At 53.6% G+C, this 22,175-nt stretch overlaps 1 protein-coding gene and 1 pseudogene across 1 annotated transcript; both read left to right on the top strand.

The window, feature by feature from the left end:
- The first annotated feature begins 4,961 nt into the window (after positions 1-4,961).
- Positions 4,962-5,730, top strand: LOC135441409 (olfactory receptor 14J1-like; annotated as a pseudogene).
- Positions 5,731-7,523: 1,793 nt separating this feature from the next.
- On the top strand, positions 7,524-18,715 carry LOC135441408 (olfactory receptor 14J1-like). Its single transcript, XM_064700956.1, has 2 exons — positions 7,524-7,620; positions 18,108-18,715. Exons 1-2 carry the CDS (start codon positions 7,524-7,526, stop codon positions 18,713-18,715), a joined length of 705 nt encoding a protein of 234 aa, XP_064557026.1.
- Positions 18,716-22,175: the final 3,460 nt, after the last annotated feature.

Here is a 22,175-nt window from a genome sequence, read left to right as displayed (position 1 = left end):
GACTGGCCCAGGCACAATCTAACTGGTAATATTGGGATTCATATTCAAAAAAATACAGGACCCCATGGAACCAAAGGTCCATTGTGACATTGTGGGGCCTCATGGAATCCTGGAGGCCATGATGACACTTGGAGGCCTCGTTGAATCAAGGGGCTCTGCAGGGCCTCATGGAACCAAGGAGACCCTTCTGACATTGTGAGTCCCCATGGAACCAAGGGTCCATTGTGACACTGCAGCACCAAGGAGAACCCTGTGACACTGCCAGGCCTCATGGAAGCAAGGGACCGTTGTGACGCTCCGGAGCCCCATGGAAATTAGAGACCAGTGTGACACATCTGGGCCTCATGGAGCCAAGGATCCAATATGACACCACCACTGTGACACTGCAGGGCTCCATGGATCCAAGGGAACAGGGAACAGCTCTGGTTGGCTTGGCCTGACTGGTGCAACTGCCCTTGGCATGTCGAGGGTCTCTTCTCTTGTACCCCTGAAACCCTGGGGCTCTGGGCTTTCCTTCAAATGGAAAAGAACTGCTCTTCTCATTCAAGCATCCATGGCCAAAATGGGTTTCCCCCTCCAAAATTCCCAATATCCAGGGATTTCTCCCACATAAAAGGTGCCATTACAACCCGTCTGGCTGACCTTGTCTTCTTGAGAGCTGGGTCTCACCTGCCTTCAAACACTGGGGCTCTGTGGTTTCCTTCCTATGGAAGAAAAGAAATATTTCTCCTGCACAAGCGCCCATGACCAAAACTGGTAGCTGTCCTTCAAAATTCCTACATTCGAGGGTTTTTTTCTCCCAGACAAGATCTCCCAATACAGACAGGTCTGGCTGGCCTTGGCTTCTAGTGGTTGCCTGAATTCTGCCCTGAAACACTGGGGCTCTGCCCTTTCCATCCTAAGGGAAAAGAACCATCCTTCACCAGGTGCCCTTGGTTGAAATTGGCTTTCTACCACCAAAAGTCCTATATCCAATCATTGCCCCTACACAAAAGCTGTCGTTACAGACAGGTCTGGCTGGCCTTGCTCTCTGGTGCCTGCACTTCATCAGCCCCTGAAGCACTGGGATTCTGTGCTTTCCTTCCTATAGAAAAGAATCTTCTTATTCCTCCAGGGCCAGAATTGCTACTCCTCCTAAACTATTCACTATATGAAGCATTTCTCCCAGAAAAAACCTGCCAGCTCTGGCTGGCGCTGTGGGCTCTGATGGCCACCTGTCATCTACTCCTGAAACACTGGGGCTTTCTGCCTTCCATATGATGGAAATAGAACAGTCTCCTCTTCCAGGGGCCATGGCCAAATTTGAGATCTGGCCCCTAAATTTCATATATCCAAGGATAGCTCCCAATCAAAAGCTGCAAGGAGAGACGAGTCTGGCTGGCTTGGCCTTCCAGGGGCTGCTTCTCATCTACCATCAAACCCTGGGGCTCTCTGCTTTCCTTCAGATGGAAAAGAAATGGCCTTTTCATCAAGGGACCAGTGGCCAAAACTTTTATTCTACCTCCCAAATTATGTGCATCCAAGGATTTCTCTCAGACACAAGCTGCAATTCCAGAAACGTCTGGCTCGCCTTGGCCCTTGGTGGCTACTGCTCATCTGCCCCTGAAACACCTGGCCTCAGCTTTCCTTCCAATGGAAGAGAATCGTTGTTCACATCAAAGTGCCCATGGGCAAAACAGAAATTCGGCCTAAAAAATTCCATCTATTCAAGGATTGCTCCAAAGGAAAAGTAGCCTGGAGGCACAGGTCTGACTGGTCTTGTCCTGAGGTGATTTTCTTAGACTATAAGCAGAAAGTTTTCATTTGCCAACACCTTGGAGAGAGCTGGGAGATCTCCCAAGTTGGGGTTTGGAGGCCTCAAGCATATGAGCACTGTACAGGGAGAGAAGAGCTCTGTGCTCAGTGGGGTGGAGACTGAGGACAGCAGAGGAGAGGCCTGGGAGGGATTAAAGGTTGTTTTCAGAGATGGTGGCTCCTTTTGACATAGTAGAGAACAGACAGAGAAAGAAAGAATTAAAGCACAGAGCAGATCGGGAGGGCCAGACAGAACCCAAAGAGAAAGGAATTTCTCATCCAGGGCAGGGCTGTGGTGCAACTCATCCCCCAAAAGGAGCCTGGGTCAGCCCCAGGCTTTGTGTGGGCAGGCAGAGGCAGGTAGGAGGCAGAGCTGTCAGCAAAGGAAGGGGCCAGCCAGGTGGGGCAGCCGGGGGATGCCGACAGCCTGCAGGGACAGAGGCCCAGGGCAGGGACACCGTAGCACAGCCTGGGCTGCACAGGGCACAGGCATGTGCAGCAGCTGCAAGAGAGCCCTGCCAGTGCCAAATTAGGCAGCACTTTGGCCATGGCTGCTGGGCCTGGGCCTGAGGCAGGAGCAGGAGACAAGTGACCCTTGCAGGCCTGGGGCCTCATTGCCTCCTTGTCCCTGCTCAGCAGCCTGGCAGGGGCCGCCCCATGCTCCTGCCCTTGCCATTGCACATCCCCACATGCCAGTGCCCATCCTGGCAAGAGCCCTGAGCAAGGAGGGAGGGACAGGATCAGCCTGGCCAGGGCCTGGGGCTCAGGCCTTGGCCCTTTGCATTCCTCAAACACATCCAGCTTTGCTCAGCACCAGAGACACCTTTGCCTTTTTAGTCCCCAGATGTCATCACTGCCTCCAGTGTTCTGCTCTAACTGGAACCTAGGGACACTTTCTCATTTGTGTCCATCTGTGGGACTGATTAAAACTTCATGAAACTTTAGAGTTTCATTTTAAATTTGAGTTCTTGAGAAGATTTTTGAGCACTCTCTGAGGGACTGAGTCATATGTAAACAACACCAAATCCCCTAGAGGCTCATTAAGGTCCTTGCGCTGTGTCTGTGCTGCTGAGCTTTAAAGGAACAGCTCTTGCCAGGACCAGCTCCTCTCCCAGCCCAGCTGGGCTGAGGGCTCTGCCTGCAGGTACTGAGGGGACAGGAGCCAGGCAGAGACAGGCTGAAGGCAATCAGGATTGGGAAGACATTGAGCTGAGACTTCACTAGGGGAAACATCCTCACAGCCCTGTGCATGGTGAGTGTGTGGGTGCAGGGCAATGTCCGCTGTGCTCCTGGAGGGATCTCCTGAAGCCAGCACACCCCACAGCCTGGGGGATGTGTCAGGAGGACTCTCCCAGTTTCTCTGTGACACAGGAGCAGGAGGAGGAGGATGTGCTGCAGAGCGGGGCTGCCCTGGGCACCGTCAGAGGGATAGGGCAGGACGGCTCCTGCTGCCAGGGACGGCTGCAGGGGGTGAAGCTGGAGCTGCAGCAAGGGCTGCTCAGAGCTTCAGCTCATGCCCAGCTCTATTCTGAGGGGACTTCTCATGAACTCATTCAGAGCTGGGGTTTCCTTCTTGAGTCTCTGCTTTCCTGAATCTGTGCTCCCACTTTTCCCTGGCTCATCTTGGTGGCAATGGAAACTCAGCTATGCACAGCACAGCAAGGGCTGAGTCTCTTAAATCATCACCCTGAGGATTCCTGGGCACCTCTGCCAGTGCCTGTACCTGCCCAGCCTCCAGATCCATGCAGCATCACCTTTCCATGGTGCCCAGGCTCGGGGAGCTGTTCTTTAATCCCTGCAGGGCCCAGCAGCTGCAGGGCAGGGCTGGCCCAGGGGCTGGGCTGGGCTCTGGCAGCTCTGGCAGGGAAGGAGCCCGGGGCCACAGGAGCAGCTGGGGCTGGGACAGCTCCAGCAGCAGAGCCGTGGGCAGGCAGGGAGGGAGGCAGTGCTGAGGGAAGCCCTGCTGCAGGGCAGATGTGGCACCTGCCGGGCCTGCCCTGCAGGGCACACACTGCCCTGAGCAGCACAGCTCTTGTGTCCCCTAACAGCCAGCACAGCCCTCAGCCCGGAGGCTCGGGGCCCTCAGTCCCTCCTGGGCCGGCAGAGCAGCCCCAGAGATGAAGGGCATCTCTGCGGCCATGTGCTCATTCCCTGCTGACCAGGGCCTGAGGACCACTGTCCTGCCCTGCTGCTGCCTGGCAGGGGCTGGGCAGGGCTCTCCTTGCCTTGCCCAGGTGCTGCTGGCATTGCTGAGGAGCTCTCTGCAATGGCAGTTCCAGCTGCAGGGCCAGGCCCAGCCCTTGGGCTCCTCCTGTGCAGGCTGAGAAAGCATTGGGGTGTCCCAGCTCCCTGTGCCCGGGCAGCTCTGGGCAGGGCAGCCTGGGAGGCTGGCAATGAGCCCACTCTCCTGACTCTGGGAAAGGCAGGAGTCACTTTGTGTGCCAGGGATCCCTCTGCTCTCAGCAGGGTCTCCTGGTTGCGCAGGGTAACACTGGAGTGGATTTCAGTAAGGTGCAAGTGCAGGGCAGCTGGAACAGGAGAGAGGGACAGAGCAGCTCCCCTCAGTCTGCACTAAGCCTCAGAAAACCCTCCTGCCTCTCTGGACTCTCTGTTCTCCCCAGGTGCAGCAGAATCTCTCATTCTGCCTTCTGTTATCCCCATCCCTTCACCCAGGCAGTTCTGCAGCCTTACAGGAAGATTCTATATCCAAGCCTGAACACCAGGACTGGGCCCTGCTCTCACTACTCTCCTGCACTGACAGGGGGTCAGGGCTGACTCCCAGGTGTCCTGCTGGCCAAGGTCAAGCTCCTCACACAGCATTGGCCAGCAGCAATCAGAGCTCCAGCAACAATGGTGAAGGAAGGTCACCTAGACATACACAAGGGGGAGGTGCTTAGTGGAAAGAAACAGGCTACGAAAAAGAATTTTGATTTTTCTGTGAGAAATTTCCCCTGCATTGCCGTGTCTTTCCTCCTTCTGTATGCTGAATTGTGCAGACACAGCAAATGTCCAACAGCAGCTCCTTCAGGCACTTCCTGCTGCTGGCATTGGCAGACACGCGACAGCTGCAGCTCCTGCACTTCTGCCTCTTGCTGGGCATCTCCCTGGCTGCCCTCCTGGGCAACAGCCTCATCATCAGCGCCGTAGCCTGCGGCCACCACCTGCACACGCCCATGTTCTTCTTCCTGCTCAACCTGGCCCTCACTGACCTGGGCTCCATCTGCACCACTGTCCCCAAAGCCATGCACAATTCCCTCTGGCAGACCAGGGACATCCTCTACTCAGGATGTGCTGCACAGCTCTTTTTCTTTCTGTTCTTCATTTCAGCAGAGTTTTCCCTCCTAACCATCATGTGCTATGACTGCTACGTGTCCATCTGCACACCCCTGCACTACGGGACCCTCCTGGGCAGCAGAGCATGTGCCCACATGGCAGCAGCTGCCTGGGCCAGGGCCTTTCTCAATGCTCTGCTGCACACAGCCAATACATTTTCCCTGCCCCTGTGCAGGCAATGCCCTGGGCCAGTTCTTCTGTAAGGTGCCCCAGATCCTCAAGCTCTCCTGCTCACACTCCACCATCAGAAAAATTTGGATTTCATTTGTATCTGTCTGTTTAGGTTTTGGCTGTTTTGTGTTCATTGTTTTCTCCTATGTGCAGATCTTCAGGGCCGTGCTGAGGATCCCCTCTGAGCAGGGACGGCACAAAGCCTTTTCCACCTGCCTCCCTCACCTGGCTGTGCTCTCCCTGTTCCTCAGCATTGGCACATTTGCCTACCTGAAGCCCCCCTCCATCTCCTCCCTATCCCTGGATCTGGCAGTGTCAGTTCTGTACTCAGTGGTGCCTCCAGCTCTGAACCCCCTCATCAACAGCCTGAGGAGCCAGGAGCTCAAGGCCGCAGTGTGGAGACTGATGAATAGACTATTTAGGAAGCATTAAACTGCTGGCCAATTTCTGCAAATCACTTGTAATAAAAGTCATCTTTGATAACTCTGTCATTTTTTTCATTTTTTTTTCTTTGTTTTCGCATAGTCTCTAAACCAAGGCCAATGTGTGTTCCACTTGCCATCTTCTTTCTCTCCATTTTCTATTTAGCCCCAGATTGTGTCAATGAGGAGCTGCTGTGTTGGTGGCTTTAAATGAACTAAAGGATCTCTGAGCAGAGTTTTCAACTGAGATCACCCTTTTGCTCACTTCTCTGGAGCTGCAGCTGCAATGTATGCGTGCAGAGCTGGGAGCAGATCAGGGCTGGCACAGCAGCTGTGCCCAGCAGCAGCAGCACTTGGTGTTGCCAGTGCTGCTGCCGTGGCCCTGCTCCGCTGCCCTGGTGGCCCTGGTGTTGGTGCAGGGCCTGAGTGCTCTCGGGGCCGGGCACAGCCCTGGGAGTGGCAGTGCCGGGGCTGCAGCAGGGACAGGCCATGGGCACTGCTGGGGCAGCGCTGACGCCTCAGCCCAGGGCCTGGGGGCTCCAGGCTCCTTGCCCAGGCTCTCTCAAGAACGCGTCCAGGCCAATGCTCAGCACAGAAAAGCCCCGTGAGCAGCCCCTGGCTGGCCGTGGGCAGGCTGGGGGCAAAGAGCATGGCTGCGGCTCTGCAAGGGCCCTGGGGCAGATGGGAATGAGCAGCAGAGCAGGGGCTGATCCATCCCCAGTGCGCTGCACAGCCCAGGGCAGCGTCCCAGAGCGTCCTCATGGAGCTGCCAACAACATCCCCCCTCTGCAGCCCTGGTCTCTCCCCCAGCTCACACAGGTGCCCCATCCTTGCAGGCAAAGCCACGGCAGCACTGGCTCAGCAGCCCCTGTATGCATTGCACAGAGCAGGGGGAGCACGCCCATGCTGTTGGTGTGGGGACATGAACCTGAGGGAGCACAAATGCCATCAGCCCCTGGGGCCAGCAAGGGTTGGGGGATGGCAAGGAAACCACTCAGGTTTGTCGTGGCCTCTGCAGTCAGCCAGAAATTTTGTTCGCATGAGCTGGGAGTTTGCTGTCCCACTGCAGATGCTGTTTCCACTGCTCCAAGGATAGTTTCAGAGAGCCACAGAATCCATAAGGTTGGAAAAGATCTTGGAGGTCATCAAGTCCAACCTGTGCCCTGACACTGCCTTGTTACCCTGAGCCTCCTCTTGTCCAGGATAAACAACCCCAGTTCCCTCAGCCTCTCCTCACAGGACTTGTGTTCCAGACCCTTCACCAGCCCTGTTGCCCTTCTCTGGACACGCTCCAGCCCCTCCATGGCCTTCCTAAATTGGGGGCTCAGAACTGGACACAGCACTCGGGGTGTGGCCTCACCAGTGCTGAGTGCAGGGGAAGAATCACTGCCCTGCTCCTGCTGGCGACACCATTCCTGATCCAGGCTAGGATCCATTGGCCTTCTTGCCCACCTGGGCACACCGCTGGCTCATGTCCAGCCTGCTGTCCATCGGTGCCTCCCTTTCTGCCTGACCGCTGTCCAGCCATTCTGTCCCCAGCCTGTAGCACTGCAGGGGTTTTTGTGGCCAAAGTGCAGGACTTGTTCAACCTCACCTTGTTGCATTTGGGCCCTGGATCCAGCCTGTCCAGGTCCCTCTGCAGAGCCCTCCTACCCTCCATCAGATGCACACTCACACCCAGCTTGGTGTCATCTTCAAATTTCCTGATGCTGGACTCAGTCCCCTCATGCAGATCATCAATGCAGATATTCAAATCCACGCTGGCTTCCTCTGATCCCTCGGCCATCCTGTGGGTGCCCTGTGATGGCACTCAAGGTGATCTGTTCCATCACCTTGCCGGGCACCCAGGTCAGGCTGACAGGCCTGGAGTTGCCCAGCTCCTCCTTCCAGCCCTTCTTGGGTATGGGCTCACATTGGCACCTCCAGTCCTCTCAGACGTCCCTGCTGAGCCAGCACTGATGGTAAATGATGGAGGGCAGCTTGGGGAGCTCATCCACAGCTCCCTCATCCCCCTGGGATGGATCCCATCTGCTCCCAGAGACACCTGTGAGCATCTGAGTGGCTCAGCAGGTCCCCAGCTGCTTCCTCCTGGATTACAGGGGGCTGTTCTGCTCCCTGTGCCCATCCACCATCTCAGGAGAGCACTTGTCCTGAGGACAACTTCACTTATTGTTGAAAATTGAGGCAAAGAAGGTGTTAAGCAGCTCGGCTTTTCCTTATCTTACTTATTGTATTCTCCACGGCCTCCAACAAAGAGTAGATGTTCTACTTATCCCTCCTTTTGCTATTACGTTCATTTTAAAACATTTTTTTAGTATTTTTCACAGAAGTGGCTGGGTTATGTTTTTATTGACCTTTTACCACTCTACTTTTCTTTCTGCATAACCTAACAACATCCTGAAACACTTCCTGAGATGTCTGATCTTCTTTCCGAAGGTGATGCACCCTCTTTTTTCCTCAGTTCCCACAAAAGCTCCATGCCCAGCCAGGACAAAAATTAGCTGGCTCAACTTTAGCACAGAGGCACAGGCTGCTCCTTCTCCCTCAAGTTTTCTTTCTTGAGCTGTGTCCATCATTCCTGGACACCTTTGTTTTTAAGGACTGTTTCCCTTAAAATGTCAGTATCTGATTTGGTACTCTCCAAATCTGCACCCTGAATAAGCCAAAGTCTGCCCTCCGTAATTCCAGTGATGAAGTTTTGTTGCAGCCCCTGTTTCTTTCATAGAATATTGGAAACTCTGTTATTTCATGGTGACTTTGCCTCAGGCAGCCTTCAACCACCAAATCTCCCACCAGCCCTTCTCTGTTTGTGAACAGCAGCAGACAGAGCTTTCCTTGGGAGTGGGAGTGTTACCAAAAATTTGGCAAAATAACAAAACTCTTTAACCCCAATGTGGCATTAACAAGCAGCATTCTTTTTTTGGCCAGTTGCACGGGGGGATAGCTCCTCCCACAGCTGTGCACGCTCAGTACAGGAAAGTTTCTGTTTATATTCTGTATTTTGCATACATATTCCTTGATTGTCCTGGACTAAACACATATAGGATAATCATTTCCCCACAATCATTGAAACTTTTCTCCTCCCCTTGACCTATGCATTCTCCTGTCCTGGGGGTCTCTCTGGTGGTCCCTGGTGCTCGTGGACCTCAATGTTCCAGTGGGCCTGGCTGAGCTGGCACGACACTGAGGCTGGTGAATTTCAGTTCCTCTTCTCACACAATGGGCATTGCGTGGTTTCCATAGGCCTGGGGTTCTGGAGAACCAGCATTGTGTGTGCTCACCTGGTGTAAACAATTTATCATCTGGTAACATGAGGTCACAGAGTGGGCTATGACATCACACAGTGGATTATGTGACGTCATCGAGCAGCTGCAACATCACAGACGGCCTCTGTGAAATCACAGATACAGGTGTGACATCACAGGGCAGAGGACTGACATCACAGAGCAGACTATGACATCACAGTGATGGCTTTGACATCGGAGACCAGCTGTGTGACATTATAGAAGAGGCTATGACATCACAGAGCAAACTGCGACATCACAGGAGGTCTGTGTGAGGTCACGGGGTTGGTCACTCTGCCCCAGCCTCTCCTCACAGTTTCCCCCCAACAGTCCAAAGCTATTCATGCCCAGCAGGGTCCCCTATCCCCTGGTATGCCCATGGCCCACCTGGAGCCACAGCCTCCCCCAAGGATATTCCACAAGATCAACCCCAAAAGCTGTCACAGGGACAAGGGGCTGGGCTGTGTGACCAGGACATGAAGGACGTGGATTATCCAGGTCCCTGTGGCCTGGGTTGGGTTCCCCAGGGGAGGAAAGATGTCTGGCATCTGGAGCAGGGCCTGGGAAGGGCCTCCAAGGTGGGGCTGGAGCCCTTGGGCTATGAGCAGAGGCTGAGGAGCTGGGCTGGTCCAGCCTGGAGCAGGGAAGGCTGAGGGGCTCCTCATCCCAGCCTGGCAGTGCCAGCCAGGAGGGGATGGGGAACACAGAGCCAGGCTCTTCACCGGGGGGCCTGGGGGGAGACAAAAGCCAATAGGTGGTATTGAAGTTGGAGGGAGATGACCCACCTTGCATTGGTCAGCATCGACTCTGATTTATTAATCAATCAGGCACCTTTTATAACAGTGTTAATCAAGTTCATGCATATTGCAAAATCTGAGCTCACAATAGGTCAGAGATAACATACCAACCCCTCCTTATGTTTCCAATACCAAGATTTGGGTTCTCAAAATTATTCTTGCTTTCCCAAAACAGCCAAAGATAGAACATCTACTTGTTATGAGAAAGCTGCCTGAGAACTCTGATGTGCAAGGCTGTCAAGGCCTTCATGCTTGTCACCTTTACCTGTAATAAAAAATAACCTGAGAACCTCTGCGGTCAACAGAAACAGGCTGTGAGAATCTGCTCCTCACAGCTGCCTTCTAGGCCTTCCCTGAAAAAATCTCCAACAGGGTGGAAGGGGAAAGAGGGGAGATCAGCAAGGACAGGAGGAGATGAAATGAATCAGGCTGGTTTCAGCATTTCCTTAACACCAAAAGCAGCCTGACCCCATTCTCCATCCATCACTGACAGCTTTGCAAATCAGGAATTGTTCAGGCTGCTTTGCCCCCATTCCAAGATGGGCATCCTGATACAAGAACTGCACTGTGTTTATCACAGAACCATATTTTTCTAAAAATAATTTTATTATGGAAATCACTTGTGGATGGTGGACATGTCAGACGCTGCTGGGACGTTGCACATAGCTCAGGGGAGAGCGTGATTTTTATTGAATTGTGTCCTCTTCAACCATGGTTGGAGCCGGCTGAGCTGGGCTGGGGGGAGGCCCTTGGTGCTGCCCAGAGCTCAGGGCAGCTGGCAGAGCTTGCAGGGAGCTGGGCCGGGCTCAGAGAGCCTGACCCAGAAACCATCAGTGTCCATCTCAGCCTGGCTGAGTGTGCGGGGGCCAAGAAGAGCAGCCCAGGGTCTGCAAGTTCTCTGGGTGGGAGCTGAGCTTGGGAGCCCTTGAGCCCTGACAAGTGCTGGGGCTGCACCTCCAGCTCCAGAGGAGATGGGAAAGATGGAAGCACAGACAAATCATTCCTGCTGCATTCTTTCTTGTGTCTGCTTATACAGGTGACCTGAATCCATACATAGAGAAGGTGTTTTGTGTCAGATAACACTGGTAGAGTGTTAGGTTGAGTGAGAAGAATAATAATATTTAGCTGAAAATAATGTTTCATGCTAAATACACAATGAGAAAAAAAGACACATATGATCAGAAGATCATCTGAGTTTTTCAGAGGAGGAGAGATCCATTTATGTTCCCGTAGTCAAAGCTGTTCAAGTTCTTTCCTCAGGACTTCCTTGAGATGAGAGGTGATCACCAGAGGCCAAGGCAAACCAGAGCCCTCTGTCCTGGCAGCTTTTGCCTGGGAGAACCCTTGCATATTGGGGAATTTTTCAGAGGGAGTATCGGTTTTCTCCATGGACACCTGGAAAGACAGATGGTTCTTTTCCATAGGAAGAGAAGCACAGAGCCCCAGTTCTCCAGGAGCTGATAAGAGGCAGCCCTCAGCACTCCAAGAGCAGCTGGAGCTGTCCAGTAGCCCTTGAGAGGCCAAACCAGCCAGATCTCTTCCATCTCCCCTTGGTTCCACGAGGCCCTGCAGTGTCACAATGTTCTCCTGGCTTCTGCAGTGTCACAATGGCCCTGTGCTTCCATGAGGCCCTGCAGGGTCACAGTGGCCCTTTGGTCCCGTGGGGCCCCACAGTGTCACAAGGCTCTCCATGATTCCATGGGGCCATGGAATTCCACACTGCTCTCCATGGATCCACGGTGCCCTTCAGGATCACAACAGCCCTTTTGGTTCCACAAAGCCCTGCTGCTTCACACAGGGCTCTTGGGACCTGTCCTGGGGTGACGTTATGATGCTTGTATATCCCCATTCATCTGTTCTGTGCCTTTAAGACCGGCACTGAAGAGTGGAAGTTTTGTTTGGGTTTCTCTTATCAGGACACAGAGACAAGCAGTAGACAGAGCTGGTTTTTTTTTACTTCCAGCTTTGGGCTTGCTGCTTTTGCTTGCTGCTTTTGCTTGCTCTCTTTTTCTGCTCTTGCTTCTGCTCTGCTTTCTGCCTCTGCTTATTAGCTAGTTCTAGCTAAACAGTCCACATTCCTTCCTGGACTGTTTCTCCTCTCCTGTTCCTGTGACCATCTCGAACCTGCTCCGGACTGGGACCCGGGAACACCAAGGGTTCGGCTGCAGCGGCTGGCCCAGCGCCGGAGGGACTGAGAACAGAGCAACCACCCCCGAAAGAGACTTTCTGATTTTGCCATCTTTCTCAGAGCGGTGTCATCGGGTATTGTTCATTTTGTGTGCCATGGGGGTGCGGGGCCAGTCAAATAAACAGGTTCTTTCCACCTCTCTCCGAGGAATTTTTTCCCGAACCGGTTGGGGGGAGGGGCCGTGTGGGTTTCGCTTTCTGGAGGGGCCCTCCTTTGCAGATTCTTTAACAAATTTGCCCTAAACCAGTACAGGACCATGCGGCCCAGCAGAGCCACAGCGATGGCCTTGGTGCCACAGGGTCCCACAGTGTCACAATGGTCTCTGGTATTGATGATACCCACAATGTCACAGTAGTCCCTTGGTTCCACAGGGCCCCAAAGTGTCACCATTGGCTCCATGGAAAGGAAACCGTGGTACCCAAGCCTTTCAGAGGCTCATGAACTTCAGTGACTAGAGACAAAGGCCTCTGGACAGACACACCTGCCCGTCCTGGCATCTTTGTCTGGGAGCAACCCTTGGATATTCACAATTTTGAATGCTGAATCCCAATTTCAGCTATTTGTGCTTGGAGGACAAAGCCAGTTCTTTTCCTGAGAAAGGAAAGCACAGAGCCCCTGTGTTTGGAAGACAGGTGAAAGCTGGTCCTAAGGAGGCCAAGGCCAGCCAGATCTGTCTGTAATGGCCGCTTTTGTGAAGGAGCAATCATTGGATATAGAACTTTTGGAGGTGGATTCCCAATTTCAGCCATGGGCACTTTGAGATGGATGTTTCTTTTCCACAGGAAGGAAAGCACTGAGCCCCAGTGTTTGAAGGCAGGTCAGACCCTGCTCTCAAGAAGACAAGGGCAGCCAGAGTTGTTGGTAATGGCAGCTTTTGTCTGACAGCAATCCCTGCATATTGGGAAGGTTGGAGGGGGAATCCCATTTTGGCCATGGATGCTTGAATGAGTAGGGCAGTTCTTTTCCATTTGAAGTAAAGCCCAGAGTCCCAGGGTTTCAGGGATACATTAGAAGGGCATGCCAAGGGCAATTGGAGCAGTCAAGCTAAGCCAACCAGAGCTGCGCCCTGTTCCCTTGGATCCATGGAGCCCTGCAGTGCCACAGTGGTGGTGTCACATTGGATCCTTGGCTCCATGAGGCCCAGATGTGTCACACTGGCCTCTAATTTCCATGGGGCTCCGGAGCGTCACAACGGTCCCTTGCTTCCATGAGGCCTGGCAGTGTCACAGGGGTGTCCTTGGTGCTGTAGTCTCACAATGGACCCTTGGTTCCATGGAGACTCACAATGTCAGAAGGGTCTCCTTGGTTCCATGAGGTCCTGCAGAGCCCCTTGATTCAATGAGGCCTCCAAGTGTTATCATGGACTTCAGGAATCGATAAGGCCCCTCAATGTCCCAATGGACCTTTGATTCCATGGGGTCCAGCACTGTTCCATGAATCCTTAGTTCCATGGGGCCCTGGAGTGTCACAATGGACTCCTTGGTTCCATGGTGCCACACAATGTGACAACTGCCCTTTGGCCTGCCGGGACTGCAGAGTGTCACAATGGTTCCTTGTTTCCATGACACCTGGAGTGTCACAATGGTCTCCATGATCCCATAAGGCCTTGCAGTGTCACAACAGACCATTGGTTTCATGGAGCCCCATAGTGTCACTATGGTCCCCTTGGCTCCACAAGGCCCTGAAGTGCCACGATGGCCCTTTGGTTCCACAAGGCCTCTAAGTCTAAAAATGGCCTCCAGGTTCTATGAGGCCCTGCTGTGTCACAGTGGACCTTGGCTGCCATGATGTCCCAGAGTGTCACAATGGTATCCTTGGTTCCACGGTGTCAGAATGGACCCTTCATGCCATGAACACCCACAGTGTTCATGGCAGTGCCATTGATTCCACCAGGCCCTGCCTAATGGCCCCCTGGTTCCAGTGAAGTCCCAGTGGTCCAGTGTTCCCCTTAGTTCCAGTGTCAAGAGCCTCCCTTGTTCCATGAGGCCCCACAATGTCTCTGTGCTCCGCTTGGTTTCACACGGCCCCACAGTGGAACAATGGACTCTTGGTTCCATGAGGTTCCTCAGTCCCAATGATCTCCCTGGATCCACAGTGTCACAGTGGCACGTTGGCTCCACTTGGCCAAGCTGTGTCACAAGGGCTCATGGTTCCATGAGGCCAAACAGTTTAATAAGTGACCCTTGGTTCCACAAGGCCTTGCTGTGTCACTTCTTGGACTTCTGGTTCCATGAGCTCTCACACTGCCAGCAGCAGTCTCCTTGGTTCTGCAGTGTCACCATGGACCCTTTGTTCCATGAGGTTCCGCCGTAGAACACGGTCACCTTGGTTCTGTGAGATTCTGCAGTGTCACAATGGACCCATGGTTCCACCAGGCCTTGCTGTGTCACAATGGCCCCTTGGTTCCAAGACGTTTCTCAGGGTCACAATGGTGTCCTCGGATCTGCAGTATCACAATGGACCATTGGTTCAATGTGGCCCCATGGTGCCAAAATGGATTTTGGTTCCATGGAGTTCTGCTGTGTCACCATGGACCCTTTGTTCCATGAGTTTGCAAAGTGTCACAGCTGACTCCTTGGGTCTGTGAGGCTCTGCTGTCACCAAATCTCTGAAATATCAGAATAAGGCTCCTGAACACTAATTTGCTATTTCAGAGGGTATGATTTATTCAGGTATAAGGTCCAACATGGGTTAACTCCTAAAAATGTGGACATGGAATTCTACCAGTGTGTTGCTTATATACAGTCCCAAAATGTGAATTACATTTTACCCATTTCCATAAAACCCCCCGGAAATTCCCAGATTCAGTCCTTGTTTTCTCTATTCCTGCAGCCTTGAGCCAGATGTCTTCTTCTTATCTTCCAACCATCCTTGCTGGAAAAGCAGCCCCTGAATGCCTTGTTCCTTTGCTGAAAGTTCACAGGCAGGGTAAACATGGAATGAACCCTTTTGGTATTAGCCCCAGGCTTTGTGTGGGCAGGCAGAGGCAGGCAGGAGGCAGAGCTGTCAGCAAAGGAAGGGGCCAGCCAGGTGGGGCAGCCGGGGGATGCCGACAGCCTGCAGGGACAGAGGCGCAGGGCAGGGACACCGTAGCACAGCCTGGGCTGCACAGGGCACAGGCATGTGCAGCAGCTGCAAGACAGCCCTGCCAGAGCCAACTTGGGCAGCACTTTGGCCATGGCTGCTGGGCCTGGGCCTGAGCCAGGAGCAGGAGACAAGTGACCCTTGCAGGCCTGGGGCCTCATTGCCTCCTTGTTCCTGCTCAGCAGCCTGGCAGGGGCCGCCCCATGCTCCTGCCCTTGCCATTGCACATCCCCACATGCCTGTGCCCATCCCGGCAAGAGCCCTGAGCAAGGAGGGAGAGACAGCATCTGCCTGGCCAGGGGCTGGGGCTCAGGCCTTGGCCCTTGGCATTCCTCAAACACATCCAGCTTTGCTCAGCACCAGAGACATCTTGGCCTTGTTTGTCCCCAGCTGTCATCAATGCCTCCAGTGTTCTGCTCTAACTGCAACCTGGGGACACTTTCTGAGTTGAGTTCCTCAGTGGGACCCATAAAAACTTCAAGAAACTTCAGAGTTTCAATTTAGCATTGAGTTCTTGAGAAGTTTTTTGAACACTCTCTCAGGGACTGAGTCTGATGTAAACAACACCAAAGCCCTGAGAGGGTCATTAAAGTCCTTGTGCTGTGTCTGTGCTCCTGAGTTGGACTGGGCTCCAGGCACAGAGGCAGCTCCTTGCAAACTAAGAAGAGCTTCATAAAGACATTTCTCCTGAGGAGCAGCTCTTCTTCCAGCCCAGCAGGGCTGGGGCACTGCCTGCAGCCGCCCTGGGCACAGCACAGAGGCACAGACAGCTTCAATCAGTCAGGGCTGGGAAGGTGCTGAGAAGTGCCGGGGCACAATCACTGCCAGCCCTTGGCACAGGAACCTCTGGCTGCAGGACAATGCAGCTGCAACTCCTGGAGCCATCTCCTAAACCTGGAACATCCCAATGCCTACAGACTTTGTGAGTAAAACTCTGAACATTTCTGGTGCGGGGAAGGTGAAATGCTCATGAAGCTTTGACATGCTGAGGAATGCTGGTCAGTCATAAAATATTTCCAATACAAGGATTTAATTAAAATTAGGACATTTCCAAAGACTTTATATTTAGTTTGCTAGTATTGGAGAATGGCAGGGAGCCGGGAGATTAATATTAAAGATTGGTTATGAATTATTAATTATGAAATTTTACAAGTGTCTGAGACATTGGAACTGTTATTTTTGTATTCCGTAAATTCACAGGAGATCCCTAATGTGTTTTCAGCCTCTCTGCCCATGGACAGCACCAGTATTCCCTTTGCTGGACCCATCAGGCTCAGTCTGAGCTGTCCTTTGTCCCACCTGCAAACAGAACCTGCCCCAGCCAGGGCCCTGCAAACAGGCAGGGTTCTGTAGGGCCAAGGAGAGGGCACAGAGATTTGGGGTCTGTGAGTGCTGGCAGGGAGAGATCAGGCACAGGGAAACACCTGCAGGAGGGAAATAGCCTGGAAGCAGAGAAAAGATTGGGCAATTGGGAGAGAAAACAAACCCCAGCAATGCTGTGGCAGGGAGAGTTTAGAGATGCCCACAGGTCCCCTCCAGTGCAGCCCCTCCCTCTGAACAAGCCCCCTCCCTCCTGTGCCCCAGCCCAGCCTCTGCCCTCAGGGCCGGGGCTCCAAGGCGTGCAGCCCCTCCTGTGCAGGCAGAGCTGCAGCAGAGCCGTGGGGCAGCTCTGCAGCCCCGGGCCCAGTTCCCTCTGCAGAGCACAGGGCTGGGAGCAGCTGCCCGGCCCTGGGGGCTCTGGAGGGGGCACAGCTGGCTCAGGGTGACGCTGTCCCCAGTGCCCGGCTCTGGGCAATGCTGTCAGGGCAGCCAGGGAAGGAGCTGCACCTCCCTCAATCCATTGCCATCATAAGGACACCTGGAATCTCCCTGAGATTTCAGTCCAAGCTTTGAGCTTCCCTCCAGGATACAAACCTGTCCTGTAGCATCTCTGTGTTATCTAAAAGCCCCACTGTGAGACACAGAAGGTCTATGATGAGAAAATGCTGTTGGGTTGGTGAAATGAGCTCTGTCTGTCCCTGGGTACAAACGTGGGGCTGAGACCTTGAGAAGGGGATGGACATTTGGTGGTCTGTGGGGATCCATCTGCTCTCAGCAATGTCAGGATGGTTTTTAAAGGAAACATGGGAGGGTGATCATCCTCTGTCTGGGAAAGGTGAAAGCCTAGAGAATACTGGAACAGGACAGGGTGATGGACATCCTTCCCTCCCTCTCCACTCACCACCTTGCCTCAGAGAACTCAATGTTCTCTCAGAGGGCAGCAGAAATGCAGAGATTTTCTGACATCCAAAAATAATCAGCAGGGGAGATGAAGAAAAGCTGTAAATAACACTAGTACATTTAAACAGACTATATCATTCCTGTTCTCTGGCAGTGGGAGGGCAGATGCTGACAGGGCTTTCTGTGTTAACAGAGATTCAAAGTGGAACACAAAGACAGGTCCCTGTTCCCCTCCTATGTCTGCACAGCAAGGCTGAACTATAAAAACCTCTGTGTGTACCTGCCCTGAACCTGAAGTCCCACTCAGGCAGCACCAGCCAGGGCTCCACACTTGGACCTGAAGAAAAATGTGCAGGAAATTGAAAAGGGTGTCACAGTGTTACAGGAGAAGGGTCTGTGGGAAACGGCTTTGATTTTGTTGGAAGAAGTTTCTCCCAACCGGTCACTGACTTTTCTCCATGAACAGCTTCCAATGGCCAGAGACAGCAAATGTCCAACAGCAGCTCCATCAGGCACTTCCTCCTGCTGGCATTGGCAGACACGCGGCAGCTGCAGCTCCTGCACTTCTGCCTCTTGCTGGGCATCTCCCTGGCTGCCCTCCTGGGCAACGGCCTCATCATCAGCGCCGTAGCCTGCGGCCACCACCTGCACACGCCCATGTTCTTCTTCCTGCTCAACCTGGCCCTCAGCGACCTGGGCATGATCTGCACCACTGTCCCCAAAGCCATGCACAATTCCCTCTGGGACACCAGGGATATCTCCTACTCAGGATGTGCTGCACAGCTCTTTTTTTTTGTGTTTTTCATGTCATTAGAGGTTTCCCTCCTGACAGTCATGTGCTATGACCGCTACGTGTCCATCTGCAAACCCCTGCACTACGGGACCCTCCTAGGCAGCAGAGCTTGTGCCCACATGGCAGCAGCTGCCTGGGCCAGTGCCTTTCTCTATTCACTGCTACACACAGCCAATACATTTTCCCTACCCCTGTGCCATGGCAATGCCCTGGGACAGTTCTTCTGTGAAATCCCACAGATCCTCAAGCTCTCCTGCTCCAGATCCTACCTCAGGGAACTTGGACTCATTGTGGTTGGTGCATCTTTAGGTTTTGGTTGTTTTGTGTTCATTGTTTTCTCCTATGTGCAGATCTTCAGGGCTGTGCTGAGGATCCCCTCTGAGCAGGGACGACACAAAGCCTTTTCCACCTGCCTCCCTCACCTGGCTGTGGTCTCCCTGTTCCTCAGCACTGGCACATTTGCCTACCTGAAGCCCTCCTCCATCTCCTCCCCATCCCTGGATCTGGCCCTGTCAGTTCTGTACTCGGTGGTGCCTCCAGCCCTGAACCCCCTCATCTACAGCCTGAGGAACCAAGAGCTCAAGGCTGCAGTGTGGAGACTGATGAGTGGACCATTTAGGAAACATTAATCTGGTTGCCAATTTCTGCATATCTCTTGAAATAAAAGTAATCTTTGATATTTATTTTTGGATTTTTTTTTTTAATTCTGTTTTGATTTTTTATTATTCTCCCTAAACCAAGGCCATTTTTCTGAAATTTCTCATTTTGTGTCTCCTAACTTCACTGTGGCCTCAGACTGTGTCAATGAGGAGCTGGCCTCTTGGTGGCTTTAAAGGAACTAAAGGATCTCCCAGCAGAATTTTCACTGGAGTTCCCCATTTTGTTCCGTTCTCTGGAGCTGCAGCAGCAATGTCTGTGTGCAGAGCTGGGGCAGATCAGGGCTGGCACAGCAGCTGTGCCCAGCAGCAGCAGCAGCACTTGGTGTTGCCAGTGCTGCTGCCGTGGCCCTGCCCCGCTGCCCTGGTGGCCCTGGTGTTGCTGCAGGGCCTGAGTGCTCTCGGGGCCGGGCACAGCCCTGGGGGTGGCAGTGCCAGGGCTGCAGCAGGGACAGGCCATGGGCACTGCTGGGGCAGCGCTGACGCCTCAGCCCAGGGCCTGGGGGCTCCAGGCTCCTTGCCCAGGCTCTCTCAAGAACACGGCCAGGCCAATGCTCAGCACAGAAAAGCCCCATGAACAGCCCCAGGCTGGCCGTGGGTAGGCTGGGGGCAAACAGCATGGCTGGGGCTCTGCAAGGGCCCTGGGGCAGACGGGAAGGAGCAGCAGAGCAGGGGCTGATCCATCCCCAGTGCAATGCACAGCCCAGGGCAGCGTCCCAGAGCGTCCTCATGGAGCTGCCAAAAACATCCCCCCTCTGCAGCCCTGCCCTCTGCCCCAGCTCACACAGGTGCCCCATCCTTGCAGGCACAGACACGGCAGCACTGGCTCAGGAGCCCCTGTTTGCATTGCACAGAGCAGGGGGAGCACCCCCATGCTGTTGGGTGTGGGGACATGGACCTGAGGGAGCACAGATGCCATCAGCCCCTGGGGCCAGCAAGGGCTGGGGGACACCAGGGAAACCACTCAGCTTTGTTGTGGCCTCCGCAGTCAGCCAGAACGTTTGTTCCCATGAGCTGGGGGTTTCCTGTCCCACTGCAGATGCTGTTGCTCAGACCCATGGCCAGTGCCATCAGACACTCCCAAACTGCCCCAAGCATTTCCTTTGCTTCACGTTTGCTTTCTTTCCTCTTTCTTGTTCCAGATTTCCTCCTATTGCCCATCCCTTTTCTCTCCCCTGCAAACAGCCCATCCCTTCTTGCCCTTTCCTCTCTGGCCCCACTCCCCATTGCAGTTTCTGACTTGGCCCCATGGGAACGTCCCTTGGGCAGCAGGATCATCCTACAAGTGCTGCAGGAATTGTCTGCAGGCTCCTGCAGTGCCTCCTGCTGCTCCCTTGCCAGAGGCACCCCAGGCCAGGGGGCACATCTGGGCTGCTGTGTCTGCCTCTGGGGCTCCCTGTCCTGGGCAGTGAGGAGGGGCTGCAGAGGCTTTGCAGGACTGACAGGATGGGCTTTGGGGCTGGCAGGACAAGCTGAGGGACCTGGGCTGCTGGAGCTTCTGAAGAGGAGGCCCAGGGCTCCTCCTGCAACAGCTTCAACGGTTGTTCCAGAGAATCACAGAATCAGCAAGGTTGGAAAAGACTTTGGAAATCATCAAGTCTGACCTGTGCCTTCGCATCGCCTTGTCTCCCTGAGGCTCCTCTTCTCCATGATAAACAACCCCAGCTCCCTCAGCTGCTCCTTACAGGACTTGTGTTCCAGACCCGTCATCAACCTGGCTACCCTTCTCTGGACACGCTCCAGCCCCTCCATGGCCTTCCTAAATTGGGGGCCCAGAGCTGGACCCAGCACTCGAGGTGTGGCCTCACCAGTGCTGAGTGCAGGGGAAGAATCACTGCCCTGCTCCTGCTGGCCACACCATTCCTGATCCAGGCCAGGAGCCATTGGCCTTCTTGCCCACCTGGGCACACTGCTGCCTCATGTCCAGCCTGCTGTCCATCAGTGCCCCCAGGTCCCTTTCTGCCTGGCTGCTGTCCAGCCACTCTGTCCCCAACCTGTAGCACTGCAGGTGTTGTTGTGGCCAAAGTGCAGGACCCGGCATTTGGTCTTGTTCAACCTCACCTTGTTGGATTTGGGCCCTGGATCCAGCCTGTCCAGGGCCCTCTGCAGAGCCCTCCTGCCCTCCAGCAGATCCACACTCACACCCAGCTTGGTGTCATCTGTAAATTTCCTGATGCTGGACTCAGTCCCCTCATGCAGATCATCCGTGCAGATATTGAAATCCACGCTGGCTGGCTCTGACCCTCGGCCATCCTGTGGGTGCCCTGTGATGGCCCTCAGGGTGATCTGTTCCATCACCTTGCCGGGCACCCAGGTCAGGCTGACAGGCCTGGAGTTGCCCAGCTCCTCCTTCCAGCCCTTCTTGGGGATGGGCTCACATTGGCACCTCCAGTCCTCTGGCACCTCCCTGCTGAGCCAGCACTGATGGTAAATGATGAAGAGCAGCTTGGGGAGCTCATCCACAGCTCCCTCATCCCCCTGGGATGGATCCCATCTGCTCCCAGAGACACCGGTGAGCATCTGAGTGGCTCAGCAGGTCCCCAGCTGCTTCCTCCTGGATTCCAGGGGCCTGTTCTGCTCCCTGTGCCCTTCCAGCAGCTCAGAGAAAACTTTTCCTGAGGACAACTTCACTTTTTGTTGAAAATTGAGGCTAAGAAGGGGTTCAAGTACCAGAGCCTTTCCCTTATCTTTAATTACTCTATTCCCCACTGCATCCAACAATGAATAGAGGTTCTCCTTACACTTCCTTTTGGTATTAATTCATTTATACAAATATTTTTTATTATTTTTCACCAAAGTGTTCAGGTTAACCTCTAACTGACGTTTCACATCTCTGCTTTTCTTTCTGCCTGGCCTAACGACATTTTAAAACACACCCTGAGTTGCCAGACCTCCTCTCCAAAGGTGATGCACCCTCTTTTTTCTGCTGAGTTCCCATGAAAGCTCCATGCCCAGCCAGGACAGTCATTTTCCTCGCTTGCTCATCTTTTGGCACCGAGGGACAGGCTGCTCCTTCCCCCTAATAATTAGTTTCTTTAAGTGTGTCCATCTTTCCTGGACACCTTTGTTTTTAAAGGCTGTTTTCTCTTTAAAAATCAGTACCTGACTGAGTACTCTCCAAATCTGCATCCCAAGTAGGCCAAGGTCTGTCCTCTCTCATTCCAGTGTAGACATTTTGTTGATTCCACTCCTTCTTTTACAGGATGGTAAAAACTCCATTATTTCATGGCCACTGTGCCCCAGGCAGCCTCCAACCACCACCTCTCCTACCAGCCCTTCTCTGTTTGTGACCAGCAGGAGACAGAGTTTTCCTTGGGAGTGGGACTGTCACCAAAAACTCAGTAAAATAGAAAAATCCATAATGCCAATGTAGCATCAAGAAGCAGCATTCTTTATTTGTCCAGATGCACGGGGGGGGATAGCTCCTCCCAAA

The sequence above is a fragment of the Zonotrichia leucophrys genome, unplaced genomic scaffold (genome assembly GCF_028769735.1).
Source record: "Zonotrichia leucophrys gambelii isolate GWCS_2022_RI unplaced genomic scaffold, RI_Zleu_2.0 Scaffold_282_67233, whole genome shotgun sequence".
NCBI classification, from domain to species: Eukaryota; Metazoa; Chordata; class Aves; order Passeriformes; family Passerellidae; genus Zonotrichia; species Zonotrichia leucophrys.
The sequence above is the reverse complement of the archived record's forward strand: the minus strand, read 5'-3'. Positions and strand labels throughout refer to the sequence as shown.